The sequence below is a fragment of the Gossypium arboreum genome, chromosome 2, assembly GCF_025698485.1.
Source record: "Gossypium arboreum isolate Shixiya-1 chromosome 2, ASM2569848v2, whole genome shotgun sequence".
Classification (NCBI taxonomy): domain Eukaryota; kingdom Viridiplantae; phylum Streptophyta; class Magnoliopsida; order Malvales; family Malvaceae; genus Gossypium; species Gossypium arboreum.
In genome coordinates this window covers 56,212,485-56,228,665 of record NC_069071.1, presented here as the reverse complement: position 1 = coordinate 56,228,665, position 16,181 = coordinate 56,212,485, and the positions used below count along the sequence as shown (strand labels likewise).

Sequence of the window (16,181 nt, the reverse complement as noted above, 5' to 3'; positions counted from 1 at the left end):
TGCATAACTTTTAGATTTGTGTGATTAAATTGTTTCAAGCCAAATCTGTCCATGTTACTTCGTATAAAATCTAAGAAACCCTTAGTTATATATGATCATGGTAGTACGCATGTTTTTCTAAGTAAAAGATTTCGAAAGGACTAAATATTGGTTTCAAAAAGTTCACGAAAGATCAAGTTTCCATGAAAGATTTTTCAGAACATTGTGAACATGATGAGAATGAACTAAGTCAAATAAAGTAATTTTTCTAACCTATTCATGTTATCGTTGTTGAAATCTTGTGAATTCTGCTGCTAAATCCATCTCATACATTTTAATTATTCATTTCATTTACATTTATGTAAACTTGCATCGAGATAATTATTTTACTTAACATCAACCAATCAAAATTATTATGTTTTTCTTACCAAATTGTTAATATTAATTTTGCAAAAAATTGATTAACATTTATAGTCCTTGTAAAGACGATAACTCTTATACTTACTTATTACTTGATAACGACTTTGTACACTTGAACAAACCTCAGCATTACAAGTTATTGACATTGTTGCTAGGGACTGTGTCCTTAATCATTTTTGTGAAATTAGTCTTTGCAATTTGGTTTTTAATTTAATTTAATTTATTTCTATCTTTACTTATTATTTCTTTTATTTTTTGTGGTTTAATTTTCAGGTGTTTATGAGCATAGATCGAATCATCAATTTATTACTTATAGACCCTAAAATTGAGCAGACATTTAGACAAAAAAAAAACGTGAAATATTTTCCCAGAAACAAGTCATAGAAATGGAACTTGGAAATGAAAATGATAGTCAAGGAAATGGAGCCGCTAATGTTCATAATCCAATACTTGTTGCTAATAATAGGGATCCAGCTATAAGATAGTACGTTGTGCGCCTTTTAAATGAGTTAAATCCGGGAACTAGGTGACCAGAGATTGAGGCACCACAGTTTGAATTGAAGACTGTGATGTTTTAGATGCTTCAAGCCATGGGCCAATTTAGTGGTATGCCCACAGAAGATCCATAGCTTCACCTTTGATTATTCATGGAGGTCTGCGATTCATTTAAGATAGCCGATGAACTGAATATGCATTAAGATTGAAGTTGTTTCTATACTTGTTGCGGTTTCGACCACGAGCATGGCTTAATTCGTTGCCACCACATTCAATTTCTACTTGCAAGAATTAGTTAAACTCTTTCTGGTAAAGTATTTCCCACCTAGCAAAACTGCTAAGTTGCAGAACGAGATCACCACTTTCCAGTAGATGGATGATGAATCCTTATACGAGGCATGGGAAAGATTCAAGGAGTTACTTCATAAATTCCCTCACCACGTGATTCTACATTTCATCCAATTGGAGACATTTTATAGTGGTCTTAAGGCACACACAAGGTTGGTGGTAGATACTTTTGCAAATGGTGCTCTTTTGTCGAAGTCTTATAACGAGGCTTATGAGATCATCGAGAGAATAGCCAGTAACAATTACCAGTGTCTGACAAATCGAGTAGCTTTAGAAAGACAAGTAGTCGGAGTGCATGAAGTAGATGCCCTTCCTTCACTCTTAACTCAGGTATCTTCTATCTCTTCAATGTTGAAACAGTTTATTACTAACGATTTCAATCATGTTGCAGCCCAACCACCAAGTCAATTCAAGGTTATTTCCTGTTTATACTGTGGGGACGGTCATTCTTTCTAGAATTGTCTATCAAATCCCGAGTCAATTTATTACATGGTGAATCAACACCAAAATAGAAGTGGATAAGAACCACAGTCCAACTTCTATAATCCTTCATGGCATAACCATCCAAACTTTTCTTAGAGTAACCAAGGGAATGGATCAAACAACACTTACATGCATCATAGATCAAATCAACCCCAAGGGCTCAATTAACAAGTTTCAAAACCACCACAAGATGAATCATCAAACAGTTTGGAAAATTTGTTAAAGGTGTACATGGCGAAGAATGATGCCTTAATACAAAGGCAAGTAGCAACATTGAAAAATTTAAAGAACCAATTAGGTTAGTTAGCTACAGAGCTTCGTAATAGACCGTAAGAAGCCTTGCCTAGTGATATAGAAAATCCAAGGAATTCGGGTAATGAACATTATAGGGTAGTTACTTTACGAATGGTAATACTTTGGAACCCAAGGAAGCTATGGTTGAAGATGAACCTATTGAGAAGGAGGAAAATCAACCAATAGTTGAAATTCCTACACCAAAAGAGCCAAAACTTACAAAGTTTTATGAGGTAAAATCTAAACTAGTGAATTTTGATAAGTTAATACCTTCTTTAGATACAGATTTATCTCTTTAGAAAAATTTTCCAGTCCAAGCCAAAGCTCCATCACCTCCATATCCTCAAAGATTCCAGGAACATAAATAGAAATAAGAGGTGCAATTCAAGAAGTTTATGGATGTTCTAAAATAACTTCACATCAATATAACATTGGTGGAGGCCTTAGAACAAATGCCTAACTATGTCAAGTTCATGAAAGATATTCTATCAAAGAAGAGGACACCAAGTGAGTTTGAGACTATAGCCTTAACGAAAGAGTGCAGTGAGTTCTTACAGAACAAGCTGCCTCTAAAAATAAAGGACCCTAGAAGCTTACTATACCCTGTAATATTGGAGAATCTTACTGTGGTAAAGCTTTATGTGACCTTGGAGCAAACATCAACTTGATGCCAAAATATATTTTCAAGAAATTAGGAATAGGTGAAGTAAGACCCACGACTATGACACTCCAATTGGTTGATCGATATTTAGCATGCCTAGAAGGAAAGATCGAGAATGTTCTAGTACTTGTGGATAACTTTATTTTTCCTGTTGATTTAATTGTCTTAGACTTTGAAGTAAATAAAGAAGTGCCAATAATCTTAGGAAGCCCTTTCCTAGCCACGGGAAGAACGTTAATAGACGTGCAAAATGGCAAACCCACTGTGAGAGTTCAATATGATCAAGTAAAATTTAATGTTCTTAATGCAATGAAATTTCCTGATCCAACATAGGAATGTTCAGTGATGAAGGAGCTAGAAACCTTAATTTTTATGGAATGGGATTATAATTTTAAAAATGACCCATTGAAGAACATTTTAGGTTTTGAGTCATTTAAAGATGAAGAAGGTAATGAAAGTATGGCTTTGATGAGAGCCAATCTGAGGAACTATGTTCAACCAGTACGATTTGAACCATTAGAGTTAGAAGTTTGAGGATTAGCATAACCTAAGTTTTCAATTAAGGAACTTCCTAAACTTGAACTAGAGGTACTTCCTTCCTAATTGACATACATTTATTTGGGTAACTGTTCTACTTTGCATGTGATTGTTTTAGCAGAACTAACAAAACACCAAGAGGAGCAACTGATCAAAGTTTTAAAGAAATTTACAAAGGCGATTAATTGGACCATAGTTCATATTCGAGGAATAAGACCGTCCTTTTGTATGCACAATATTATTCTTAGAAGATGGTGAAAGTGGTAGAATCGATGGGCAAAGAAGGCTCAATCCAATCATGAAAGAAGTAGTTCAAAAAGAAGTCATCAAATTGTTAGATGTAGGAATTATCTGCCCCATCTCAGATAGTTTATAGGTAAGTCCGATACAGTGTGTACAAAAGAAAGGTGGAATCATGGTTGTTGAGGATGAATGACATGAGTTAATCCTGATAATGACGGTCACGGGTTGGAGAATTTTTATTCGCTATAGAAAATTGAACAAAGCCACTCGTAAGGATTATTTCCATTGCCTTTTATGGATTAGATGTTGGAACGATTGGCAGGTAACAAATATTATCATTTCTTAGATGTATATTAAGGATATAACCAAATAGTTGTAGCCCTGGAAGACCAAAAAAAAACAACTTTTACTTGACCGTACAGTACGTTTGCTTTTAGGTGAATGCCTTTCAGTTTATGTAATACACCTGCCACATTTCAGTGATGCTTGATGGCAATATTTACTAATATGGTAGAAAATTTTGATGAGGTATTCATGGATGATTTTTCTATTTTTGGTAATACTTGCGATGTTTGTTTGAGTAATTTGGCTATGATACTAAAGAGATGCGAAGAGAAAAATATTGTACTTAATTGGGACAAATGCCATTTTATGGTTAAAGAGGGAATTATTTTAAGACACAAAATTTTCAAAAATGGGATTGAATTTGATAAAGAAAAGGTGAACGTAATTGAAAAATTACCACCTTCCATTACTATTAAAGGATTTAGAAGTTTCTTAGGCCATGCCAATTTTTACCGAAGGTTTATTAAAGATTTTTCAAAAATTTCCAAGCCTTTGTGTATGATATTAGAGAAAGTTTAACAAAGCATGTTTAAAAGCTTTTGAGGAATTAAAAATCAGTTAATCACAACCCTAATAATCATTACACCTGGTTGGAACTCACCTTTTGAGTTGATGTGTGACACAAGCAACTTTTCTATTGGAGCTGTGATGGGTCAAAGAAGAAACAAAGTGTTTTATTTGATATACTATGCAAGCAGAACTTTGAAAGGAGCCCAGCTTAATTATACGGTAACTGAAAAATAACTCTTTGCTATAGTTTTTTCTTTTAAAAAGTTCCTTTCTTATCTCATAGGTACGAAAGTCATAGTTTTTACTGATCTTGCAACCATCAAATACTTACTCATGAAGAAAGATGCTAAACCAAGACTGATTCGATAAATACTTTTACTCCAAGAATTTGACCTTGAAAGCCAAGACAGAAAAGGAGTTGAAAATCAAGTAGCTAATCATCTATTGATGTTGGAACAAAACAAGGTAACTCATTCATTTGTTCCTATCAACGAGAATTTTCCAGATGAGTATATCTTTGAGGTAAGTTGAATTCATGAAATTCATTGCTTTGCTGGTTATGTGATTTATTTAACATGTGGAATAATATCTTATGGATCCTTCACGATAGTTAGTATTATTTCTGGGAGGATCCATTTTTATTTAAATAGTATGCAGATAATATAATTGTAACACCCCAAACCCGAGACCATCGCCGGTGTCGGACCCGAGGGGTTAACAAGCCAAGTTCACATGTTTTTGCCCACCAATTTGACATTTCCAGTCAGGCAGGAAAACTGCGTCACTGTCGCCTTAAAAATCATATCTCGAGTTTCAAAACTCAGAAACTGGTTTCGTAAATTTTCCCTGAATTTAGACTCATATATACATCCATGTTTTTATTTCTAGGATTTTTGGTCGGGCCAATTGGTACATTTTATTAGTTAAAGTTACCCATGTTACAGGGATCGACTGCTCTGACCTTCGTGCGGTATAACTTGAATATCTCTCTGTACAGGGCTTTAATGCTGGTTTTGTTTGTTTCTAATGAAACTAGACTCAAAATGGAATCTGTACATATAAGGTATGTCTCCTAATTCTTTTGGATAATTTATAGTGAATTTTAAAGTTGCGACAGGGAACCCAGAAACCATTCTGGCCCTGTCTCACAATAGCTTTAATATCTCTTAACCTGTAACTCCTATGACCATTTCGTTTCTTCCATATGAAAATAGACTCATCAAGGTTCATTTACATAGCTTATTCACTATTTAATTCCATTCCTATGGATTTTGGTGATTTTCACATTCACGCCACTGCAGCTGGCAGCATCTGTTTTAAGGTAGGACTTACCTATTTGGTAGTCTCCATGATTCAACTAGTCTTGCCATACATAGGTTCATATATGATCATTTTAACCATGCCAATGGCTGATCATATGGCCAACATTCCCATTTCAAGCCATAGCCACATCATGACACCAAATATATACATACAACCCACAATTAGTCTAAGTTCATGCTTCCTTTTCGAGCCATTTTCGCATGGCCGTACATACTTACATTACAACATATTTAACAAACAAGGGTAGTCCTATACATGCCATCTCAAGTTCAACCAAAATTTATACCAAAATGGAGGCTTGATAGTGTGGATGACTTCGACTTCAACGATCCCAAATCCGATTGCCTCGGCGAAATCTAGAAAACCGAGAGCCAAAGCAACGGGTAAGCATTTTTATGCTTAGTAAGTCTCAAGGAATATAATCAACTCTAATTACAGCAATACATTCACATAGCCAAATGCATCATTTCATTTGTACACATTCCTACTTCACACTTCATCATTATATAATTTCACAAGGTATCAATCAATTCAATAACTGAAATTCATTAGTCGATTGAGCGAATGTTGCTCAAACATGTCGACTTTCCAATACACATATAACGTACCTTATCCTTTGGGCTTTTCGAGTGTGCTAATTGAATTCATTACAGCAACCAACACTCACCTCCAGCCCAAGATTCTTGAATATAACCGGATATAATCACGTGCACAAATGCCTTCGGTCTTAGCCGGATAAAATGTCTCGCACGAATGCCTTGGTCTTAGCCGGATGTAGCCACTAGCGCAATTGCCTTGGTCTTAACCGGATATAATTTCCAGCATAATTGTCTTGGATTTAGCCGGATATCATTCAATTTCCCATGAACACATACATCAATTATCATTGGACATACATAATTCATTTTCGTTACTAAGGCTCAAACGCAATTATAGTCACAAGCATATTCGCCTTCGGGACTTAGCCCGGTAGAATTCAAATACTCATGCATACACAATCAATAATCAATACACATCCATACTTTATTTCACACAATTCAAGTACGGTCACTTCTTGAGGACTTACCTCGGATGTTGTCGAACGGCTTTTTCGGCTATTCGATCACCTTTTCCTTCCCTTGTCCAATTGTGGTCTTCTAAGCTCTTGAGCTAATTCAAACAAATTCAATTTATTAAAACCTCATTGTGCTAGCTTTTGGCGAATATGACAAGGAGTTTAAATGGTCATATGGCCACCCTTTAGCTTGAATACACAATGGTCATGCACATTTTATACTACATCAAGCAATTCAATACAATTTATTCGAGCATCAAGGAAATGCTAAGGCCTTCAATAGGCTACCCAAGGCGAATATTCATGTACATGTTGAGGTCAATTTTGCACTTAATACCTCACAAAAACAGCATGCAATTTACTAATTAATGCTTTGCACATTGTGGCCCAAAACTTATAATATAGCATCAAGCACCTACATGTGTGCTAGGCGAATTGTGCTTGCAATTTCACAAGCATTCTTCCACATCTTCTTCTTTAAACCAATATATTCATCACTTAGTTCATAACCAAAACATAATGTGCAATCATATATATGCATATATGAGCATGGCAATTTCAAGGTGTCCATAGCCATCCAAAACACAAATTTTAACTAACATGCAAGAAGCATGAATCATGCTCAAGAATGCATCATGGCGAATATGACAATCATGCTTCTTTTCAACTTCAATCATGATAAAACAAAAAGAAAGCTCAAAATCTTACTCATGAGTAGACAATCCATCTTTGCATGCATCATCATCAAGTTTCACACTTAGCATGCAATGGCTTTATCACCATAACAACTTTGGCCAAATGCCATTTCCATGGCATAACAAAGATTTGAGCCATGGCTAACATGCACATCAAATTAGCAACCAAAACATGCATGAAACTCCCAACACAACCTCATACATACCTTACTCTTGATGCAAATTTAGCCAAATCACCTTCTAGATCTCTTCTAAACAAAGGAAATGAAGCAAAAATCCTTCTTCCTCTTAGTATTTTTGGCCAAAAAGGAGAGAACAAGGATGAACAATTTTTTTGTTTTCTCTTCTTGGTTGCACGGCAATGGGGGAATGCTACTCTCTCACACACATTTTTTTTTTCATTCTTTTCTTACCCATGCTTATTTGTTTATTATTTCTCCCTAATGCCCAACAAAACATGTTTCATGACATGTTTAGCCCATATCTCTTTGTCATGGCCGGCCATCACTTGTAAAAAGGGGAATTTGACATGCAAGTCCATTATTTTGCATGCATGCTTTAATTAGTCATCACACATTTCCCTATCGTACTTTCAAAGTTCACTACTAAGTCCTTTCTAGTGGAATTCACCTTTATAACACTAAATCAATCATCATAAAATGTCATACATGAGCACACACATATTATAGGCATCAAAATAAATTTTTAATTATTTTTATGCCTCGGTTTTGTGGTCCCGAAACCACATTCCGACTAGGGTCAATTTTGGGCTGTCACAACTCTCCCCCACTTAAGAAATTTTCGTCCCCGAAAATCTTACCGGTAAATAGGTTTGGATATCGCTCTTTCATAGAGTTCTCGGTCTCCCAAGTAGCTTCTTCTATCCCGTGCTTGAGCCATAACACTTTCACTAGTGGAACCCGCTTGTTTCGCAACTCTTTCACTTCCGTGATAGGATACGAATCGGTTCTTCCTCATAACTCATATTGGCTTGAATTTCAATTTCTGATGGACTAATCACGTGCGATGGATCGGATCTATAGCGTCGAAGCATCGAAACATGAAAGACATCGTGAACTTTTTTGAGTTCAGGAGGCAAAATCAAGCGATATGCCACCGGACCGACTCGCCTCGATATCTCATATGGTCCAATGAACCTCGGCTCAACTTGCCCTTACTAGAACTCGAGTATCTTTTTCCAAGGCGATACCTTGAGAAACACTTTATCACCCACCGATACTCGACATCCTTACGCTTCAGATCCGCGTACGACTTCTGACGATCGGAGGCTATCTTCAGACTTTCACGGATTACTTTCACTTTCGCTCAGCATCCCTAATCAAATCCACCCGTAAATCTTGCTTTCACCGAGCTCATCCAAAACAATGGCGCACGGCATTTACGATCGCATAAGGCCTCGTAGGGTGCCATCTTAATACTTGATTGAAAGTCGTTGTTGTAAGCGAATTCAATTAACGGCAAATACCGCTCCCATGAACCACTAAACTCGAGGACGCAACATCTTAACATATCCTCAAGTATCTGAATTATCCGCTCGGATTGACCATCGGTTTGGGGGTGAAAGGCTACTGAAATGCAACTTGGTACCCAAAGCTTCTTGCAACTTTTTCCAAAATCGCGAGGTAAATCTCGGATCTCTATCCCACACGATAGAAATAGGCACCCGTGTAATTTCACAATCTGAGAAACGTACAATTCCGCTAATTTGTCCATTGAAAAATCCGACGACGGGGACAAAGTGGGCCGACTTAGTCAATCGATCTACCACGACCCAAACCGCATCCTTCTTACTCACGACAATGGCGGTCCGGATACAAAGTCCATTGTGACTCGATCCCATTTCCACTCGGGTATCGTGATTGGTGAAGTAATCTCAAGGCACCGATGTTCCGCTTTCACTTGTTGACATATTAAACATCTCAAACAAAGTCGAGATGTCTCGCTTCATACCATGCCACCAAAACCGACGTTTCAAATCATTGTACATCTTCGTACTCCCGGGTGGATTGCCATTCGGCTACAATGGGCTTCATTCTGAATTATCGAAATGAGTTCAATTCTTTGGGACACACAGACGACTTTTGAACCTCAAACAATCGTCATCGTCGATTTGAAACTCCGAGTCCTTGTTCGAACACACGCAGCCCGCTTTTGCAACCAACTCGTCATCGACTTTTCGAGCTTCTCGAATTTGGTGTGTCAATAATGGTTTGGCTTTCAATTCAGCCACTAACACCTTCGTCGGATCGGATAGACAAGTGCACATTCATCGTCGTAATGTGAATAACGATTTACGACTCAAGGCATCCGCAACCACATTCGCCTTTCCGGTGATAGTCAATGATCAGCTCATAATCCTTTAACAACTCGAGCCAACGTCTTTGTCGCAGATTTAAGTCTCTTTGGGTCATCAAATACTTGAGACTTTTGTGATCCGAGTATACATGGCACCTTTCACCAAATAAGTAATGTCGCCAAATCTTTAAGGCGAATACGATGGCGGCCAATTCGAGATCATGAGTCGGATAATTTTTCTCATGTGGCTTTAATTGCCTCGACGATAGGCCACAACTCGACCTTCTTGCATTAATACGCAACCTAACCCAAGTAGAGAGGCGTCGCTATAGATGACAAACTCTTTCTTGGGACTCGGGTTGCACTAGAATTGGGGCTTCAGTCAAATAAGTTTTCAGTTGATAGAAACTTTTTGGCATTTCTCCGTCCATTCGAACTTAACGTCCTTTTGGAGTAACCGTCATCGGCGTGGCTATCGTTGAGAAGCCTTTACAAATCGTCGGTAATAACCAAGCCCCAAAAAGCTTGAACCTCAAGAATATTTCTGAGGCTTCCAATTTAGTATGGCTGAAATTTTATTCGGTCGACTCGAATACCGATGCAGATACCACATTACCCAAGAAGCTAACCTCTCTTAACCGTAACTCACACTTCTTGAACTTAGCATATAATTGCTTGTCCCGTAAAATTTGCAGACTAACCGCGGTGTTCAAAGATGTTCGGTCTCATTTCTTGAATAGACCAAGATGTCATCAATGAACACGACTACGAATCGATCCAAATATGGTCTAAAGATCCGATTCATTAAATCCATAAATACCGTAGGGCATTAGTGAGCCCAAACGGCATCACTAGGAACTCATAGTGACCATATCTCGCTCAAGGCGGTCTTGGGCACGCCCTCAATCTCGGATTCGCAATTGATAGTAGCCCGATCTCAAATCTATTTTCGAGAACACCGAGGCTCCTTTGCTTGATCGAACAAGTCATCAATACGTGGCAACGGATATTTGTTCTTTATCGTCGCTTTATTAAGTCGACGATAGTTGATGCACAATCGCATGGTTCCATCCTTCTTCTTCACGAACAACACGGCGCACCCCAAGGCGAAAAACTCAAGCGAGCAAAACCTCTATCCACCAATTCTTGCAACCGAGCTTTCAACTCCTTTAATTCCGTTGGTGCCATACGACACGGAGCTATCGAAATTGAGTGGTACCAGTACCAATTCGATGCCAAATTCTATTTCCGAACAGTGGTAAACCCGGCAATTCTTCGGGAAAACATCCGGTATTCACAAACCACGAGCACGATTCGGGTTTCTTCTCGATTCCTTGTCATCGAGTACGTGACGCAAGGTACGCCGCACCCTTTTCTTACATATTTCGGGCCAACATCACGATATTACGGTGGCAACCCCTTTAAGTCCGTGGACTCAACCCGAATTATTTCATTATTCGCGCACCTCAAATCGATAGTCTTGCTCTTGCAATTTACAACCGCATCGTGCATGGTCAACCAATCCAAACCAAGAATAACATCGAACTCATCGAACGGCAAAAGCATTAAGTCCGCCGGAAAACAAGAACCTCGGAACACTAGGGGACTTTTCTTGCACACTTTGTTAACAAGCACGTAATGACCCAAGGGTTTGACACCGAATTACAAACTCAAGAGACTCAATAGGCAAAGTCTTCTTTGGATGCTAAGGTTTCACATATATATGAATGAGTAGAACCGTGGTCAATCAAAGCAATCACATTTGTATTGAAAAGAGTGAAAGTACCGGTAATAACATCCGGAGAGGCAGATCCTCGCGTGCGGCGTATGGCATAAGTCCTAGCAGAGCACGAGCCTCGGATCGATGGTAGCATCTCTAGATCCTCTCGACCACCATCGACATTGCCCATATTTCTAGGTGGCCTACCTCGGCGATGGTAGCACCCGGGTTTGCACTCGACTTACATTCTGTTCATGCATCCTCGGGCAATCCTTCATAAAGTGGTCGGCCGATCCACACTTATAGCGGAGCGATCACGAAACCAACAGCTCCCGAATGCCATTTGCCACAATGTGGACACTCCGCCTCTCTCGCGATCATTTCCACCATCGGGCGATCGAAGTGACTCGTGTGGTCACAGGGGTCGATCGCGTCCTCGTCTAGAAAAGCCCAAACGCTCTAGACCGGCTCGCATCATCTCGAAATCTCTTCGATGCTTGTTGAAGAGACTTTCCGAGGACCTCTTCGAATTCTCCAATCCCCACATCAGCTTTTTGTTTCTCTTTTCTAAGCTCTTGACTTTACAAGCTCGCTCAACAAGTACTACGAACTCTCGTATCTCGAGAATGCCAACAAACATCCTTATATCATCATTCAGCCCATCCTCAAGCGTTTACATAATAGCTTGGACGAAATGCATTCTCGCAGCATCTGGCTAAGCCTCACAAACTTTCGTTCAGTAGTCGATAACGGACATAGAACCTTGCTTAAGATCAAGAAATTCTCCGCTTTTGGTCGATGAATCTCGATCGATATACTTTTTTTGAACTCGGTTTGAAAGAATTCCCAAGTCACTTGCTCTCTAGGCACGCACGTAAGTCGAGTACTCCACCAATAGTAGACGGACTCGCGTAGCAAGGAGATGGTACACTTTAAGCACTCATCGGGTGTACAGGATAGCTCATCAAGCACCCGGATAGTGTTATCTAACCAAAATTCAGCGCTTCGGCATCATCATCATCCGTAGCCTTAAATTCAGTGGCCCCATGTTTTTGAATCCTATCGACTGGGGCTTACTTGACCTTATTTGGTCATCAACGGAGGTATTGTAGGTGCGGGGTTGCATTTGTCGGGAATGGAGGTTGTGGAACAGTAGTGTTGGTTCGAATGTATTGATTAAACCATTCGTTCATCACACTATAAAAGGCTTGCCTAGCCTCGTCATTAGGATTGCTGGCCATAGGTTGAGAGTCATGGCGCTGTCCCTTGCACGGGCAGGCGCCACACTCTCCACATCATCAGCTATCGCTTCGGTTGGGATCGGGATCCATTGCTACAACAAACACAAAGTCGAATTGTCGAATCATCACACTATCGATTCATCATTTAATGGCATGTATAGCTAGACCCCAAACACATCACGGTAGTCCTAGAATCGACTAAACCGTGGCTCGATACCAATAAAATTGTAACACCCCAAACCCGAGACCATCGCCGTGTCGGACCCGAGGGGTTAACAAGCCAAGTTCACATGTTTTGCCCACCAATTTGACATTTCCAGTCAGGCTGGAAAACTGCGTCACTGTCGCCTTAAAAATCATATCTCGAGTTTCAAAACTCGGAAACTGGTTTCGTAAATTTTCCTGAATTTAGACTCATATATCCATCCATGGTTTTATTTCTAGGATTTTGGTCGGGCCAATTGGTACAGTTTATTAGTTAAAGTTACCCATGTTACAGGGATCGACTGCTCTGACCTTCGCGCGGTATAACTTGAATATCTCTCTGTACAGGGCTTTAATGCTGGTGTCGTTTGTTTCTAATGAAACTAGACTCAAAATGGAATCTGTACATATAAGGTATGTCTCCTAATTGTTTTAGATAATTTATAGTGAATTTTAAAGTTGCGACAGGGAACCCAGAAACCATTCTGGCCCTGTCTCACAATAGCTTTAATATCTCTTAACCTGTAACTCCTATGACCATTTCGTTTCTTCCATATGAAAATAGACTCATCAAGGTTCATTTACATAGCTTATTCACTATTTAATTCCATTCCTATGGATTTTGGTGATTTTCACATTCACGCCACTGCAGCTGGCAGCATCTGTTTTAAGGTAGGACTTACCTATTTGGTAGTCTCCATGATTCAACTAGTCTTGCCATACATAGGCTCATATATGATCATTTTAACCATGCCAATGGCTGATCATATGGCCAACATTCCCATTTCCAAGCCATAGCCACATCATGACACCAAATATATACATACAACCCACAATTAGTCTAAGTTCATGCTTCCCTTTTCGAGCCATTTTCGCATGGCCGTACATACTTACATTACAACATATTTAACAAACAAGGGGTAGTCCTATACATGCCATCTCAAGTTCAACCAAAAATTTATACCAAAATGGAGGCTTGATAGTGTGGATGACTTCGACTTCAACGATCCCAAATCCGATTGCCTCGAGCGAAATCTAGAAAACTGAGAGCCAAAGCAACGGGGTAAGCATTTTTATGCTTAGTAAGTCTCAAGGAATATAATCAACTCTAATTACAGCAATACATTCACATAGCCAAATGCATCATTTCATTTGTACACATTCCTACTTCACACTTCATCATTATATAATTTCACAAGGTATCAATCAATTCAATAACTGAAATTCATTAGTCGATTGAGCGAATGTTGCTCAAACATGTCGACTTTCCAATACACATATAACGTACCTTATCCTTTGGGCTTTTCGAGTGTGCTAATTGAATTCATTACAGCAACCAACACTCACCTCCAGCCCAAGATTCTTCGGAATATAACCGGATATAATCACGTGCACAAATGCCTTCGGTCTTAGCCCGGATAAAATGTCTCGCACGAATGCCTTGGTCTTAGCCGGATGTAGCCACTAAGCGCAATTGCCTTGGTCTTAACCGGATATAATTTCCAGCATAATTGTCTTCGGATTTAGCCGGATATCATTCAATTTCCATGAACACATACATCAATTATCATTGGACATACATAATTCATTTTCGTTACTAAGGCTCAAACGCAATTATAGTCACAAGCATATTCGCCGGGACTTAGCCGGGTAGAATTCAAATACTCATGCATACACAATCAATAATCAATACACATCCATACTTTATTTCACACAATTCAAGTACGGTCACTTCTTGAGGACTTACCTCGGATGTTGTCGAACGGCTTTTTCGACTATTCGATCACCTTTTCCTTCCCTTGTCCAATTGTGGTCTTCTAAGCTCTTGAGCTAATTCAAACAAATTCAATTTATTAAAACCTCATTGTGCTAGCTTTTGGCGAATATGACAAGGAGTTTAAATGGTCATATGGCCACCCTTTAGCTTGAATACACAATGGTCATGCACATTTTATACTACATCAAGCAATTCAATACAATTTATTCGAGCATCAAGGAAATGCTAAAGCCTTCAATAGGCTACCCAAGGCCGAATATTCATGTACATGTTGAGGTCAATTTTGCACTTAATACCTCACAAAAACAGCATGCAATTTACTAATTAATGCTTTGCACATTGTGGCCCAAAACTTATAATATAGCATCAAGCACCTACATGTGTGCTAGGTTAATTGTGCTTGCAATTTCACAAGCATTCTTCCACATCTTCTTCTTTAAACCAATATATTCATCACTTAGTTCATAACCAAAACATAATGTGCAATCATATATATGCATATATGAGCATGGCCAATTTCAAGGTGTCCATAGCCATCCAAAACACAAATTTTAACTAACATGCAAGAAGCATGAATCATGCTCAAGAATGCATCATGGCGAATATGACAATCATGCTTCTTTTCAACTTCAATCATGATAAAACAAAAAGAAAGCTCAAAATCTTACTCATGAGTAGACAATCCATCATTGCATGCATCATCATCAAGTTTCACACTTAGCATGCAATGGCTTTATCACCATAACAACTTTGGCCAAATGCCATTTCCATGGCATAACAAAGATTTGAGCCATGGCTAACATGCACATCAAATTAGCAACCAAAACATGCATGAAACTCCCAACACAACCTCATACATACCTTACTCTTGATGCAAATTTAGCCAAATCACCTTCTAGATCTCTTCTAAACAAAGGAAATGAAGCAAAATCCTTCTTCCTCTTAGTATTTTTGGCCAAAAGGAGAGAACAAGGATGAACAATTTTTTGTTTTCTCTTCTTGGTTGTTGCAGCAATGGGGGAATGCTACTCTCACACACATTTTTTTTTCATTCTTTTCTTACCCATGCTTATTTGTTTATTATTTCTCCCTAATGCCCAACAAAACATGTTTCATGACATGTTTAGCCCATATCTCTTTGTCATGGCCGGCCATCACTTGTAAAAAGGGGAATTTGACATGCAAGTCCATTATTTTGCATGCATGCTTTAATTAGTCATCACACATTTCCCTATCGTACTTTCAAAGTTCACTACTAAGTCCTTTCTAGTGGAATTCACCTTTATAACACTAAATCAATCATCATACAATGTCATACATGAGCACACACATATTATAGGCATCAAAATAAATTTTTAATTATTTTTATGCCTCGGTTTTGTGGTCCTGAAACCACATTCCGACTAGGGTCAATTTTGGGCTGTCACAACTCAGGAAATGCGTAGCTAAAAGTGCGATTAACGAGATCCTATACAACTGCCACTTATCTCTAAGTAAGGGACACTTTGATGGTTCCTGCACTACGGAAAATATCTT

At 38.7% G+C, this 16,181-nt stretch overlaps 1 protein-coding gene and 1 non-coding gene across 2 annotated transcripts; one reads left to right on the top strand and one right to left on the bottom strand.

Annotated features, from left to right (window-relative positions):
* Positions 1 to 1,234: 1,234 nt before the first annotated feature.
* LOC128289728 (small nucleolar RNA R71) lies at positions 1,235 to 1,340 on the bottom strand. The gene has a single exon (XR_008279373.1). It is a non-coding gene; the product is annotated as a small nucleolar RNA R71 (small nucleolar RNA).
* Positions 1,267 to 2,687, top strand: LOC108466362 (uncharacterized). The gene is made up of 3 exons (XM_017766689.1): positions 1,267 to 1,572; positions 2,115 to 2,252; positions 2,460 to 2,687. The coding sequence occupies exons 1-3, from the start codon at positions 1,267 to 1,269 to the stop codon at positions 2,685 to 2,687; spliced, it is 672 nt and encodes a 223-aa protein (XP_017622178.1).
* The last annotated feature ends 13,494 nt before the right edge of the window (positions 2,688 to 16,181 follow it).